Source organism: Xyrauchen texanus, chromosome 9, assembly GCF_025860055.1.
Source record: "Xyrauchen texanus isolate HMW12.3.18 chromosome 9, RBS_HiC_50CHRs, whole genome shotgun sequence".
Classification (NCBI taxonomy): Eukaryota; Metazoa; Chordata; class Actinopteri; order Cypriniformes; family Catostomidae; genus Xyrauchen; species Xyrauchen texanus.
Genome location: NC_068284.1, coordinates 44,934,436 through 44,949,356, shown reverse-complemented (window position 1 = coordinate 44,949,356; position 14,921 = coordinate 44,934,436). Strand labels below are relative to the sequence as shown.

At 39.2% G+C, this 14,921-nt stretch overlaps 1 protein-coding gene across 1 annotated transcript; it reads left to right on the top strand.

The window, feature by feature from the left end:
* The first annotated feature begins 6,890 nt into the window (after positions 1–6,890).
* On the top strand, positions 6,891–9,733 carry LOC127649349 (C2 calcium-dependent domain-containing protein 4C-like). Its single transcript, XM_052134403.1, has 2 exons — positions 6,891–6,998; positions 8,437–9,733. Exon 2 carries the CDS (start codon positions 8,468–8,470, stop codon positions 9,731–9,733), a length of 1,266 nt encoding a protein of 421 aa, XP_051990363.1. The 5' UTR covers positions 6,891–6,998; positions 8,437–8,467.
* Positions 9,734–14,921: the final 5,188 nt, after the last annotated feature.

Genomic DNA, 14,921 nt, shown 5'->3' with positions numbered 1-14,921 from the left:
AAGTTTGCTACATTTATGGAGGCAGAAAGGCATCATAACAGGTCTAAAAAGGGTCCATTAAAAGCCTCGGAGATCATGTTATTGTTACAAATAAATATGTCTATGGTGAAAATGGTGTAACCATGGTCCAAACGGAGTGGTGGTGATGTAGTGGTCTAAAGCACATAACTGGTAATCTGGTAATGAGAAGGTTGTAGGTTTGATCCCCACAGCCACCACCATTGTGTCCTTGACCAAGGCACTTAACTCCATGTTGCTATAGGGGGAATAAGGGCTCTGTAAGTCGCTTTGGATAAAAGCGTCTGCCAAATGCATAAATATAAATATAAAATGAATAGGAATTTTACTTCATTCATTCTGACACAACGCACATTGCTTAGAAAAGAAATTGCACTTTAGGTATCATTCATGTCAGTTGTACAAATGGTGCAAATTTCGAACCCACAGAAAGAAAAAAATTTTTTTGGGTGAAGTAAATGTGGCAGAAATCATTAAGTACTTTCTACTTTGAATAAGTTAGTTTAGGTGTGAACTTGAAAATATTAAGTAAATTCTACCTTTGTACTCAATTCAAACATGTAAAACTGTATATAAGTAAATTATGGTAAATTATTATTTATGACTGCTTGTTATCTTTACAATATGTCATCATGGATGAATCCTACAAGAGAAAACCTTGTCTTATTTATTTGCTAATCTGAGTTTTATGATAAAAAGATGTAGCTGTTGATTGTTACTGTCATCCTGTTTTATGCAGCAAGTGTTGAGGTCTGCAAGCTCTGGATCTTGTTTCTATCACCATGAAAGCAAGATGATGTTTAATAGACAAATGAACAAAGCATGCCTTGAGCTTCCCAGTGGAAGGCTTCCGCGTGTCATGTGGTACATGATTAAGTATTTAAAAAAGCATTGAAATCTAGTACACTTTTAAAAGCATGGCTTAATTCAGTGCTACACTGCTTGAGTAAAATGTACAAATAAAAAGTGCAAATGTACTTGAAACAGGGCATTTCAAAGCAAACTCTACTTGAGAATTTCTAGTTAATGCCACCAAGAATTGTGTGTAGTATTTACTTAAAAATATGGTCTGTTAAATTTACCAGCAATTTCAGCGTGGACATTGGTACCTAGGTTGAATTAATTAAACCTCACTCTCAGAATTACAATATGAAGAGTTTTGAGTTAGCTCGCCTTTATAAAAACCACAAATTCACTTACAAAAAATCGAAACTAGCCGCAGATTTACTATTTTCACATGCAAATGTGCTTTTGATTCGCTGAAAATGTTTGCCTGGAGTTTGCAGCTCTTCGCCAGTGGTGGTAAACCTCCAGCAAACCTTTGGCAACAATGGACAATGCCAAATTTGCAGCAAGTTTACATTTATGCATTTGGCAGACGCTTTTATCCAAAGCGACTTACAGTGCCCTTATTACAGGGACAATCCCCCCGGAGCAACCTGGAGTTAAGTGCCTTGCACAAGGACACAATGGTGGTGGCTGTGGGGATCGAACCAGCATCCTTCTGATTACCAGTTATGGTGCTTAGACCACTACACCACCACTCCAAGTTTACCAGGAACTCTCGTTTTTCATTAGGGTCATGAGCCTTCTTTTAAAGACTTTTTTTGTCCTAGCTCATAGGACACTCGTGTGCTCATTTGACTCCATTATGTTACGTTTTATTGCTTTTAGATTCGGAGTTTCTAGGCAGTGATTTCCAAGGAGTTTGCAAGCCTACATCTATTCCAAAAAGCAGCTAGATCAAATGTTCTGTCCTAGAGACATCGTCCATTTGAGGCCTCAAGTATTGTTTTGATTAGGAACCTTTGGAAACCCTCTCTAAAGAAGAGGAAATGGAACAATGTCAAGTGCTTGTCTTGTTCCCTATTTATTCTGACAGGTAAAATAAGGGCTTTTTGTTTCGTGTAGATTACTCCTTAAACTCTCTGGCTGACCTCAGTGTATCTATCTCATCTCAGGTAAAGCGATATAATACCTAGTGACCCTTCTGATGGCCAAAGGTCACGCGGGTGGCTGTGGATCATGGGTGTGTGTGACAGGTTGGCGTTGGGGTATATTATGGTCTTCTCTGTGCTTCGGCTTGTATTAAACAGCTCCACGTGTTTGCCAGGACTCAAAGAGACAAGTGGGCGATTCATGAGAGAAGAGCGGAACAAAATAACTTGTGGCCAAATGTCAGAAAACCGTGTAGCCCACATCACCATGGGAACCAGCTGGGAAGAGGCAACAGCAGCGGCGGCAGACCGGGGAAGCAGGTTTTCTCCACGCCCCATGTCTGTGGTTTCTCAAGCGGATCTGAGGATGATTTTTTATTATTGATTGAATATATGATTCATTTTATTATTCTTTAACAGAAGTTCACATTAAAATAGCAATATGCCACCCAGTAGACACCATCTCGCCATTGTTGCCAGGTGATTGCTGACATAGTTAAGTCAGTAGGGGAGACCTGGGTTGGTTGGCACACTTTTCATACTTTGTTGAATATCTCTGTTGGAACAAATGTTAAAAGGATAGTTCCCCAAAATGAAAATTCTCTCATCATTTATTCACCCTCATGCCATCCCAGATGTGTATGACATTCTTTCTTCTCAACGATTTTTAAGAAGAATATCTCATTGTATGTCCATACAACGCAAGTGAATGGTGAATTTTGAAGATCCAAAAAGCACACAAAGGCAGCATGAAATGAATCCATACAACTCCAGTGGTTTAATCTATGTCTTCAGAAGCGATATGATAGGTGTGGATGAGAAAGAGAAAGATTTTTAAAAGAAATATTCCAGGTTAAATACAAGTTAAGCTCAATCGACAGCATTTGTGGCTTTAATGTTGTTATAAAAAAAAAAAGCAAACATCTGAGTTACAGTGAGGCACTTACAATGGAAGTGAATGGGGGCCAATTTGTAAATGTTTAAATTAGTCACTGTTTCAAAAGTATAGCCACAGGACATTGCGTAAATTTGCAGGAGGAAAGTGGAAATTTATAGTAAAAAAGGACTTGAATGTCGATCTGTTTCTTACCCACACTTATCATATCTCTTCAGAAGACTTGGATTTAACCACTGGAATCATATGGATTGCTTTTATGCTGCCTTTATGTGCTATTTGGAGCTTTAAAGTTCTGGACCCTGTTGACTTGCATTGAATGTGTGTGTGTGTGTGTGTGTGTGTGTGTGTGTGTGAGAGAGAGAGATGCTTTTAGAATAGATATGAAAAAATTATAAATATAAAAACATGCTTATGTGATTTTGTGATTGTCTGTTGCTTAGACCGTGACCGTAAATTTTTGTGAATGTGTTCATCGTTTAGTACTTTAACAGCCTTAATGCTCCACACCTCTCAAGGCAATTATTTTATTGCATTTTAATGTTAAGCTCAGACAGCAGACGAGCATATGAGAGAGTGAGAGAGAGAGAGAGAGAGAGAGAGAGAGGGGCTACTAATAAAACTGGGTACCAGAGGATGCAGTGTTAAAATGCTTTAAACTGGTGGAACGAATCCATTTCTCTCCTTTTAAAGGAGTTACTCACATTCATTTAATAAATGACATGTCATTTTCTCTAGTCTTTGTGCTTTTTTTATGAAAGCTGAAGTGTGTCATTGTTTATGTTAAAAGTCTTTCTCATATGCATTCAGAAACAACTATTAGTGAGTCATTTGTAGGTTGATTTCATCTGAAAGTGTAACACTGTGACTGGTGCTATCAAAACATTCCTTGTTTGTTTGAGCGACACGTCCAGCTCGACACAGCAACATTGACTCAACCAATGGTTGGAGTTTGGAGCGTTTCTGTGTTTGTTCGAACAATGGAAGACGAGTTTCTATTTCAAGAAATCGTAATTGGCATTTAGTTACTGTCTGGTAGCTTTAAGGTCATCAATGGTGTGCTATGTACTCCTAAAAGTTGTATAATGTATAGACTTCCAAAACTCATTTTCACCCAGGGTCATGTAAAAAAACAAAAGGTCAAATAGTGAGAATGTCTCTCCCACAATACTACCCAGCATACCCTTAACATAACAAATATAAAGTAAAGGCTATTGGCTATCTATCTATCTATAGAGTATATAGGTATATATATATATATATATATATATATATATATATATATATATATATATATATATATATATAAATAGTGCAAGCTATTTCCTGGGGTCTTCAACCTTGTGCGACCCCGTGTTCACATGCATGGATGTTGTATTTTGGCATAATTAAAATTCATTTAAACCGACTGATCTCATTTCAGAGGACTCTAGTCTGTCATTCAAGGGTTAAACGTTCGACGTACCTGTGACAAAACAGCATGGTGCCAACCTCAGCAGAGAAACCCTAACATAACTACATCTGGTTAGCAACCTAATTAAGTTTTTACATTGAAACCTGTTTGAGTCGGAAGATTAGAATCACTAGTTTCATCCGATATGCCATTTTTAAAATGTGAACGATTTATCGTGAAACAGCGCGCTGCTAAATACAATGTGCACTAATGTTTACTTTACTTTTCCACTTATATTCACTGTGCATTATCATATAGAGAATAAAGGGTTCATCCAAAAGCTGACAAATGTAGCTTTTAGAGGGTTTTATATTGAGTAAGGATGAAATAACGTGCATTTCAAACTGTTCTGAGACCAGTGCAGACAGACAGCACACTGGAGGTTAAGTCATTCACTAAATAGGGAGCAAGGGAGCATCCTAGGTTTCCTATGCAGCTAAGTGCATGAACTCATAAAATCTGAGCAAATGTTCAGTTTCAGGCTGCAGATGATGTTTGGACCACATTTTAGCAGACATGCATGCGTGTTTATTAGGTGCTACTGGTTGCAAATTAAATGCACACAGCAGTCAGTCACACTTGTAGGTTATATACCTTTTTGCTTCCCACCGGCGAAAATCAAGGCACAAAGTTGTATGTCTGTAATAACTTCAAATGCGTTTTTCTCCAATTAGATGACTTTCGGAAAAGTTTTCTGCTTTTGAAAGCACAATAAGGGTGTGCGTTTTCATAGCCTTCTCTTCAAGTTTCCAGGGAAACAGACGGGTGGATTAGAGCACTGCGAATCAAACACAATTACACATCATCCTGGAGCGTGATTATAATATTCAAAACGCTTCTCACACACTGGCCGGCTATAATTTTTCATAATTTCACAGAAGTGAATAAAAGCCACAAAAGGTTTAATTGATAAGGCGTTTAGAACCCTGTCACATCACAGTTTTCCTGACCGATTTTGCATGAGAAATAGAAATGAAACGGCTCACTGCCCTATTTTAATTAGTATAATATTAGATATGGATAATAACATACTACCAAACCACTTGTGCTATTCTTTGCATGTCTCGTGCCCATCATCATGACACAAGAATCGGAGAGGCTTAATATTATTGACCTGTTGCCGTATTGAATTTGGGCAGTGATCAATGCTTTAATTTGACAGTGAATTATGATTTTTATACAAAGTGATTGAATGCCTTCAGAAGATTTGAATATGATGCACGAGTCACATGGACTACCTACACTTTTACATTTTAAAGTGAGTCACTATCAACTGCTATTGTATGCATTTTTGGGTGTGATCTGATTACAAAGTAATTCGTTACTGTAATTTACTTACTCTATAATCAAAAAAGTAGTGTAATGCATTTTACAGTTACCCACTTTAGATCAAGATAAGTACATTATATGGGTTACACATTCCTAAAGTAATGTGTAAAATACATTTCAAACAAATTAAGTTCATATGTTCACCTTTTTGTGTTTATGTGGTGCTGAAGAGACAAAAACAATACAAATATAAGTGTCAAAATAATAGTCTTGAATGTCTATATTGTGTGAAGTAATTTGTAATGTGATTACTTTTCACGTGAAGTAATCAGCAAAGTATTATGACCAGGTAATTAGAAACTTGTAGTGGATTACTCTTCTGGAGTAACTTAACCAACACTAATTGTATGGAGAGCAGCGATCGCCAGATTCTTTCAAATAACTCCTTTTGCGTTGCGCAGAAGAAAATAACATAGTTTTGGAACGACATGGGGGTGAGTTAATAATGACAGAATTTTTATTTGTGGATGAACTATTCTAAACTTTAGAGATCTTAGTGCAAAATAATTGATAAAAAGGGCAAAATAATTAATTTATTTAACGATAACTGGACATGTGCTCTGAATTAAATGAGTGCCCAGTGAAGTCATGTGACTGTGGCCAATGTGTAGGCTACTATTTCACAAACTTGGCAGAAAACACCTAATACTGCAGTCTGACCATAGCCAATAACTAAGTACTGTTTCGCATACTTATTAAAAACAGAAAGCGGTGTATACTGCAGTAAGCAGTACGCTAGTACATAGTACTTCATTCCGAACATAGCCAATGCGCAGGCTACTATTTCATGTACTTTTCTGAAAGCAGTAGAATATAGTGTAGTATGCAGTAAGCAGTATGGCAATATCGCATTCTAAACAGAGCCAAATCAGTTCTATATCATATTGCCTACTTTTTAAAAGCAGAGGGTTTTTACAGTGCAGTATGCAGTATGCAGTGCAGGAATATTCCTATCCAAATATAGCCAGTATGTGTACTATTTCACATACTTATTAAACCAGTATGCAGGAAGCACTAAGCTAATCCATTCCAAACATAGCCAATCTGTACTTCACATACTTTTTTGAAAGCAGCAGACAGCATAGGCTGCAGTGCAGTAGGCAGTGCGCTAATATTCCATTCCGGACAGAGCCGGAATTGATACAGTACGAGTTGCGCGTAATTCGCACTTCCATTGGCTGGTATGCGCACACACAGGGGCCGGTGTGCTATTAAAAGCCACGAATAGACGCGCCGCGCCAACATACAGTTCTGTCCTGGATTACTGGATACACTAACACGGGACGAACAATAACACATGGATTGAAGGAAAGAAGACTACATGTGAATTGTGCCACTGCGCCATCCGGATCGCAAACCACTTCACGTGAGTTCCACTGACATTTTTTTAAACCGTTTTTTTTTTTTAAGTTTAAACCCTTGTGCATATTAATTGTATTCTATTTTGAGAATAATACACGTCATTATATATGCATTTAAGACAATGTTTTAATAGTAATAAACTACTCACGTGCAACGTTACGAATCTAGATATGGCAATCGCATTTTTTTTTTTTTTTTACCTTATTACAGTTGTTTGGCAGTTGCACAAAAGGCTGTTTAATCTGAAAATAATGCGAGAAAAAATACTTTATTTTCGCAGAACGTTTATATAATAGATAACTATTGACAACTGTTGCAATTTCTTACAAATTTAGCCATAGTTTCCGCCAAAAAAGACAACTTATACAGGCTATGATGCTACAGTATATAAATAATTTAGCCGACATAATTGTGCATGTATATAATATATGTATAAAGTGATTAAATACTGTTATAAACAAAATAAATTAAACAAAGTGACAGAAAGATGCTGAATGCTTACACAATTTGAAGTAGATATTCATGTGCATTTATTACCATTTTACAGTTACTATCCATTACAAATTTTATTTTGAAACTATTGTTATGTTTTTTTTTTCTAATCAGTTTGCATCTGCTCTTAAAGTCCACAAGCAAGTAATGTTTGTGAACAACTAATTGAGAAATGTTAATGTTTATTATAAAATGCAATTCTTGATAACTGTGGAAGTCCTAATGATTTACACTTAAACAACACAGTCTCACGCGCTTCTGCAGTCACAGCAAATACTCCTTCACATTGTACTGCACTGCTGCCTCCACAATTTAAACAAAAACATGAAGTGCAATTTTTGTGCTGAGTACCCTTTAAAAAAAGCTGTTTTTAAATTAGTGTTGCATGGAGAAGTGTTATAATTGTGAGGGCAACATGACAAAATGACCTAATAAATGACTTGCTGTGTGGTGTGATGTTTGAAGTAGACAACATCAAGTAGTTGATTTCTGTCAAAAAATATTCAAGCTACACTTAAAAATATGATTTTCAGGTAATCTAAAAAGTGCATTTGGTAAAACATGAATTAACATTTTTATTCAAGTCAAAAATAGTATTTAATACAACTAAATCAACCACAATACTGCGACAAAAGATAGCTCTTTTATGCACATTTGAAATGTTTTATTGTATCTGCGCTTACATATACTGAGAGACGCACAGCAACAGGCTGTAGCATATTCATTATCAACACTGCCAAAGCATCACATCTCCACCAGGTGACAGTCTGTGCTTAGCAGATGAAGACTGGTGTCACTTGTCTTTAACAATTGGCTGTAAGTGTATCAAAATGTAAACATTGTCAAAATCCATTGCATTCCCAAGTGACAGTGCACCCCAAGCTGAGGGGGTGATTGGCGTCAGTTTGTGTTTGTATTCATAACGTTCTTCTCAATCTCTGTGCACACAGGGTGCACGTCCTTCTCAGATCTCACCGAGAAATGTGGCTCCTAGAAAAAATCCGCCGTTCAGTGGAGGGAAACGTTCTGCGGCAGGGAGAGTCCGCCGACAAACAGAGCAAAGCCCCCACCTACGGCAACGTCCTCACTCCCGACAAGATCCCAGACTTCTTCATTCCACCCAAACTGGTGTGCTGCCCCCCAGAGGAGGATACGCCAGAGATGAAGCCAAAAAACGGGCTGCACGGGTCTGCGTCTGAACAAAACATCTGCTGCAAGATGCCGCAGGGCAGTCCGCGTAGCCCACGCCTCATGAACAAGCTGGCAGGAGATACAAAGAACTTGCTCAAAGCGGCAAACCGACACATCATCCAGATTGAGAGTGCAGATGACTTGGTCACTGACGAAGAGGGCGACCTCAACACAAATGCCGACCCGCAAGCACAGACGGCCATGTCATTGCCCTATGTACCAAAAGCGCAAACCTCCTACGGTTTCTCAACGCTCATGGAGAGCCCTCACACGCGTCGTAAAGAGTCCCTCTTCCATAGCGACCCTACAAGTCCACTCACCTCACCCAACACCCAACGTAGGTCTCAGGGTAATCACTTGAATCCAAGCGACTGTAATGTCTCCCACTCCAACCCCTACCGTTACTTTAGTGGAGGTGAGAGCGACACATGTTCTTCAGCAGAGTCATCCCCATTCAACTCCCCACTACTATCCCGTTCTGCATCCCTCCTCAAGATGTTCACTCACGAGACCCAAGCCAAAGTGTCCCGGGCCAAGCGATCCCTTGCCCGGCACAGTTCTCTTTCAACGGATGAGTGCAGCTCTGTGGAAACCAGCCCGAACAATCGGCGGCGCTTCCGTTGTCCTCCTTCCCCGGCACTCCGAGGACGAAAAACTGGAGGCAACATGGATCGCTTCACGCAACACACCGTCAACCTCCAGAAGGGCGGAACTCTACGCCTCTGCACAGACTACGATATTGACGCCTCCCGACTTCACATCCGTGTGCTGGCTGCCGAGGATCTCTACGATAAGCAGTTTGACATAAAGAGCATCAATTGTTGTGTGGCTCTGTACCTGAACCCAGGAAAGCTGCAGAAACAGCGGAGCACAATTATCAAGAACAGCCGCAACCCCGTCTTCAACGAGGACTTCTATTTTGACTCTCTTCCCGTAGCACGGGTGAAAAACCTGGCCATCAAGATGAAGGTGGTCAACAAAGGCACCAGTCTGAAAAGAGACACCCTACTTGGAGAAAGAGAAGTGCCCCTAAAGGAGCTGCTTTCTGGGATCTAGACATCTGGTTTTGTCCAACGGTTTTGTCTTAATCTAAAACTAGACAAGGAATAATCCAGCTTTCAAGTTCTTAAAGTGTTTGGGATATTCTATATTTAATTTTTTGGTTTGTTTCAGAACTCCACAACATTACTGTGTGCACCTTCCTAATTTGTTTACAAGCAGTAAAGGCTAGGACTGAGTGCCATTACGTCTCATGCACTATCAAGCATTCTAGCCTTTCAAAGTATAGCTGCATCTGACTATGCATACTTCCCATATAATAGTTCGATAAAATCACTATTTCAGTCGAGTAGGGTGTCCGAATCCTCAGAATTCAAGAATCAAGAATCTTGCAATATTCTGAGACGTTAAAGTTGAGACGTCACATAAAGAAAAATGCAGAGTCGAGTGTCTCTTTTCAATTGCAAGTGCTCTATATATATATATATACGGTATACCAAGAAACTTGTTTCTTGTGTCCAACAAAACCAAAGTAGATAATGTTTTCTGTGTTTGCATATTTAAAGAACATCTGCAGCCATCCCCCTCCCCTTTGTCACCAATTTGGCATTCCCAATTCCCAATACTCTAGTTCTTTGTGGTGGCGCAGTATCTCGCCTCAATCCGAGTGGTGGAGGACGAATCTCACTGTGCGTGTTACTGATGAGACTTTAGAGCATATGGAGGCTCACGCTATTCACCACAGCATGCACGCACAACTCAGCATGTGCCCCAACGAGAGCGAGAAACAATACATGAACCATGAGGAAGGTAACCCACATGACTCTACCCTCCCTAGCAACCTGGCTAATTGGTTGTTTAGGAAGCCTGACCGGTCAGGGAAGGTCACTCCGTATACCCTGGATTTGAACTTGTGACTCCAGGGGTGGTAGTCAGCATCATATTTAACTGAGCTACCCAAGCTCCAAGAACATCTTTTTGTAACAGATGAAATGCAAGTGCAGTACATCCACTGACAATACGCAGCTTTGAACGCAGTCGTTCTCTTTTCATGCATGCACGCTACAAGTTCTTTGTGATTAGTCAACTTCAGGGGCATGCTCCTACAACGTGCACAGATGCGGACTGTCCTCATGTCTAAAATAACTGGGCTTCACACGGACAGTCTGCGCGTACTCGCTGATTACGAAATTTGTGCACTGTACGCGAGACAGAGCAAACCGCAAAAAAGTGAAGTATACGTTGGCCTTAAAAGTGTATGGAAAATGTATAGTATGTGTGATGGTGTGATCTTGTGTAAATACATTTCAGGAGTGTACAGGCATGCTCCGATTGTGCGCATGTGTTACCATGATTAGTGTCTTCTCTATGAGATAAATGTTTCCTTGATTCCATATCTTGCTGGGTCTCACTATTGGACAGCACCTGATCTTATTGATCAAGGTCAGACAGCAGACGTAAATGCATGCTTTACAGTATCTGCTGTTTGAGCATTTAAACGTGCATTTTTTAAATGTTTATTTTTGGTGTCACTATAATAACTGTTTTTCGCCTGGTGCCTGTGTAATTCCACTCTCTAGGGTGTGAGACTGTGATATTTTTCTCAATCTCACCCTAATACTGGATCCCTTTTAAGGTTTCTGTATTTTTGAATGTTGTATCTGTGCAGTTTTCACAGCTAAAATACCCTTCAGCCTTATTTAATGACACGCTGCTCACTTTGATTGACATGGAACTTTAGGAAGGGCGTGATTTGAGATTGGACAGAATGTATGACGTCGTATTACCATCTGATACATCACAGTACCATGCAATTACCATGTTTCTTTGTACCGTGCTAATACCATGGTATATTTTGATGTACCTTGTGGTATGTAAAAGGCATACAATATGAATATATATCAAGGTAACATAGTATTACCATCTGATATCATCATAGTTCCATGGTATTACCATGTTTTGTTTTCCATGATAATAATTCAGTGCCATGGTATTATGGGTTTTTGGACATTTACCAAGTAAATTGGAGTATGTAAAAAAGCATTCTGAATGAATATGATAATAATTCATTAGTGCATATATATCATATACTGTATATCTATATCTATATCTATCTATATCTATATATATATATATACTGTATATAAGTGCCATGGTATTACCATGGTCTTTCTGGACATGTGCCATGGTAAAACCATGGCATTCTTTGAAATACCATGTTAACCATAGTATATTAATATGGTAATCAAATATACGCCATGATCTACATCGAAGTACCACATTGTATTATCATCCAAAACCATCACTGTACTATGGTACTACCACAATACTTTTGTTAGGCATGTACCTGTAACCAAAAGCTAAACTAAACTGTTTGCCTTTGGGCAAAATTAAATTTTCAATACCTATTAGTGCTATTTTAGTTTCAGTGTGTCTTTGTTTACCAGTGGGATCAAATCGCATGGCAAAGTGTACAAGCCCTCCTATTTTCATTTATTGTTACCAAGTCAGATGGTGAACATGTAAGATATAAGTTTATCTTTTCTTCGCATCTTTTCCAGTGTTGAATCAACATCAATGTCACTATTTTGTATTGTAAACTTTCATAAAATGTCTAAAGTGCGAAACAGTCACCTCCCATTTTTTTCAGTTGCATTGGATTTGTAAGTATTTTTCCCATTCGTTTTTCAAATGTATTCTTCAGTAAAGAGTTGCAAGCCATGAACCCAACCAAACAGCTTCAAGATGAATAACAGCATTGCAAACTTTGTTTTGAAGCATTTAAAAAAGGTACAAGACTGTATCTATTATGAGGGAATGAACTACAATCCCATGAAGCATTGTGAATGATCCAATAAATAAAAACAACAACAATGATACAATGTAAAACTATTGATGTATAATCATTGATTTTAATGTTAAAAACAATATACTTAGTTCACTTTATACAAAATATTCAGATATACTATATACAAATACATAAGAAGTTTGAGAATGCATGGAGAGCGACCGGATTATGTAATTTGCAATGCTTCGTAGAAGAGGCCGTCGCTGCTGAATTCTCGAGATGTAAAAATCCTCAATCTTTTCCATAGGGGAGCAGATTTTTAACTATAACTTATAAACATTTAAAGACCGACCTACCGTGAGCTTTGAGGTTGCTAATCAACGGTATATGCTTCTGTCGAAGCCTTCAGATTGCATTATTTCACCTTTGTTTTTCAAAAATTGTGTTAAATTGTGCAGTTTAAGCTGAAGAACTACACTACCCAAAAAATAAAAGTTTGACCAATCAGAACTGAGGCGATCAAAGTGTGCCAAACAAGCTCTGCGTCGACCACTCGACCAGTCCAGGGCTGGACTATGAAGAGAATTCGGCCTGGGATTTTACATGGGGGGCTTTTCTGCATAACGCGGCGCCTTATTGTTGCTTATCGCGGCCCATTCGGCACGTTTCGCGGCCAAACCACCGGCCCGCTCGGTTCTCCCGATAGCCATTACGCCCCTGATTGGCTCAAAAGTGCGTCGGCCCACCGGAAAATGCCGGTATGCCAGATTTCCAGTCCAGCCCTGCCCATGACGCACTGTGAATGAAGCAAGCGCGTAGGTCTTACACTCTCAAACTACTTGTATATTTGCAATATATGTTTTATACTTAAATCAATAGTTTTATATTATGCATCATTTTTAATTCGATTTTGTCATTCGCAATTAGGGGCGGAGCCAGGAGTTTTTCAAAGGGGTAGCCAGGCAGGGGCAAGCGATCAGTCTGTGGTGGCACAGAAACGTTCGGCCAGCATTTTTATATCGTCAGACTGTGGGAACGGGGGGGTGGGGCAATGACACCCGGGATGGAGAGGTTTGGCGACCTTGGTGTGTGCACACGTTACGTTTGTACATTTGTACAGAGATGATTTCACCTCTAAAGAACAAAATTGTGCCAAATAATGACCAAAAAAATGACTAAAACAGCAGTTGCGAGTGGGGTGGCCAATGGGATGGCCAGGCTTCGGTCCACGGCCCCCCCTGGCCACCCCCTAGCTCCACCTAATGTAGTCAGCTCCACTGACTAAATCGAGTCAGATAAATGTGACTTTAAAATTAGCCCTGTATGTGTCATAAAAGTGGAGCTCTTTGTATCTCTTATCTTTGACCTAAAGAGAGTGTCCTGAGAGCTCTTCAATCACATTACTGCAATCTTCAGTTCTGAGTGGATTTACAAGTGCACCTCTTGTGAAAGCAGTGAGATGATATTTCTGGCTTTAGTTCAAGGCATCAGAGAAATCTGTGAGGGGGAAAAAGTGTTTTATGATTGTTTATTTGCATATACCTAAAGGTGAAGTGCCCCTTGTGGCATCAAATGGAATTGCGAAATAACTCGATTTTTTTATTTATATTCTGAGCAAAATGTGAGTGGTGCTTGCCTGTGGAAAACACACAACCACAATGCTCGGGTGTTTTGTGCGGTTGCTAGAGCATTGCTATGAGGTTGCCAGGGTGTTTTTAAGCAGTTGGTGTGCATCTGTTTTTCCTTTTTGCATTCAGGTTGAAGTCAACATGTTTGCTATTTTACCATGGTAACTATATTGCAAGGAAACCAAAAATTGTTAGCAAGGTTACGCAAGTCTTATTTCAGAACATAAACTTCCTTCCTTTCCTCAAAGGGGCTCCGTATAGTCGCGACATCAGTTGAAAAGAAAGTCGTTTCAGAGTCGGACCACGTCATTTAATTACTTTCTCTTATCCCAGCTTAATATGCAGAATTTACTTTTTGATTGACCTGTCCGGCCCGACACAATAACATTGACTCGACCAATGGCACGAGTTGGGTGCGGGACCATCTGATTGATCAACGTTGCACGGGCGTATTCACAAAGCTGTTTGAAAACATGTTTATTTTTGACGCTAGCTGCACAGAAATTACACGCTTAGTCCACGTCCAGACGAATACATTTTCGTCTGTCGGTGCATTCATTTAGCTATGTTTACGCCTTTCATTGAGAGCAGAATGCCGTTTTCCACCACGACTTTCGTAAACACTCTCCATAACCTCATATTTTGGAAAGCAATGATGTTGGGAGACTTAAATGTATTAGTGATGACTTGGCCTTAAGCTTTATGGAAAAACGTGCACTGATGAATTGTTCACTATGACAACAGAAACGTGTGTTAAGAGTAAATAAGTTACATTTTTCACTTAATGTCATTTTGAATTGCTGTTAAGATGTGGCACCTTTCTTTCTTA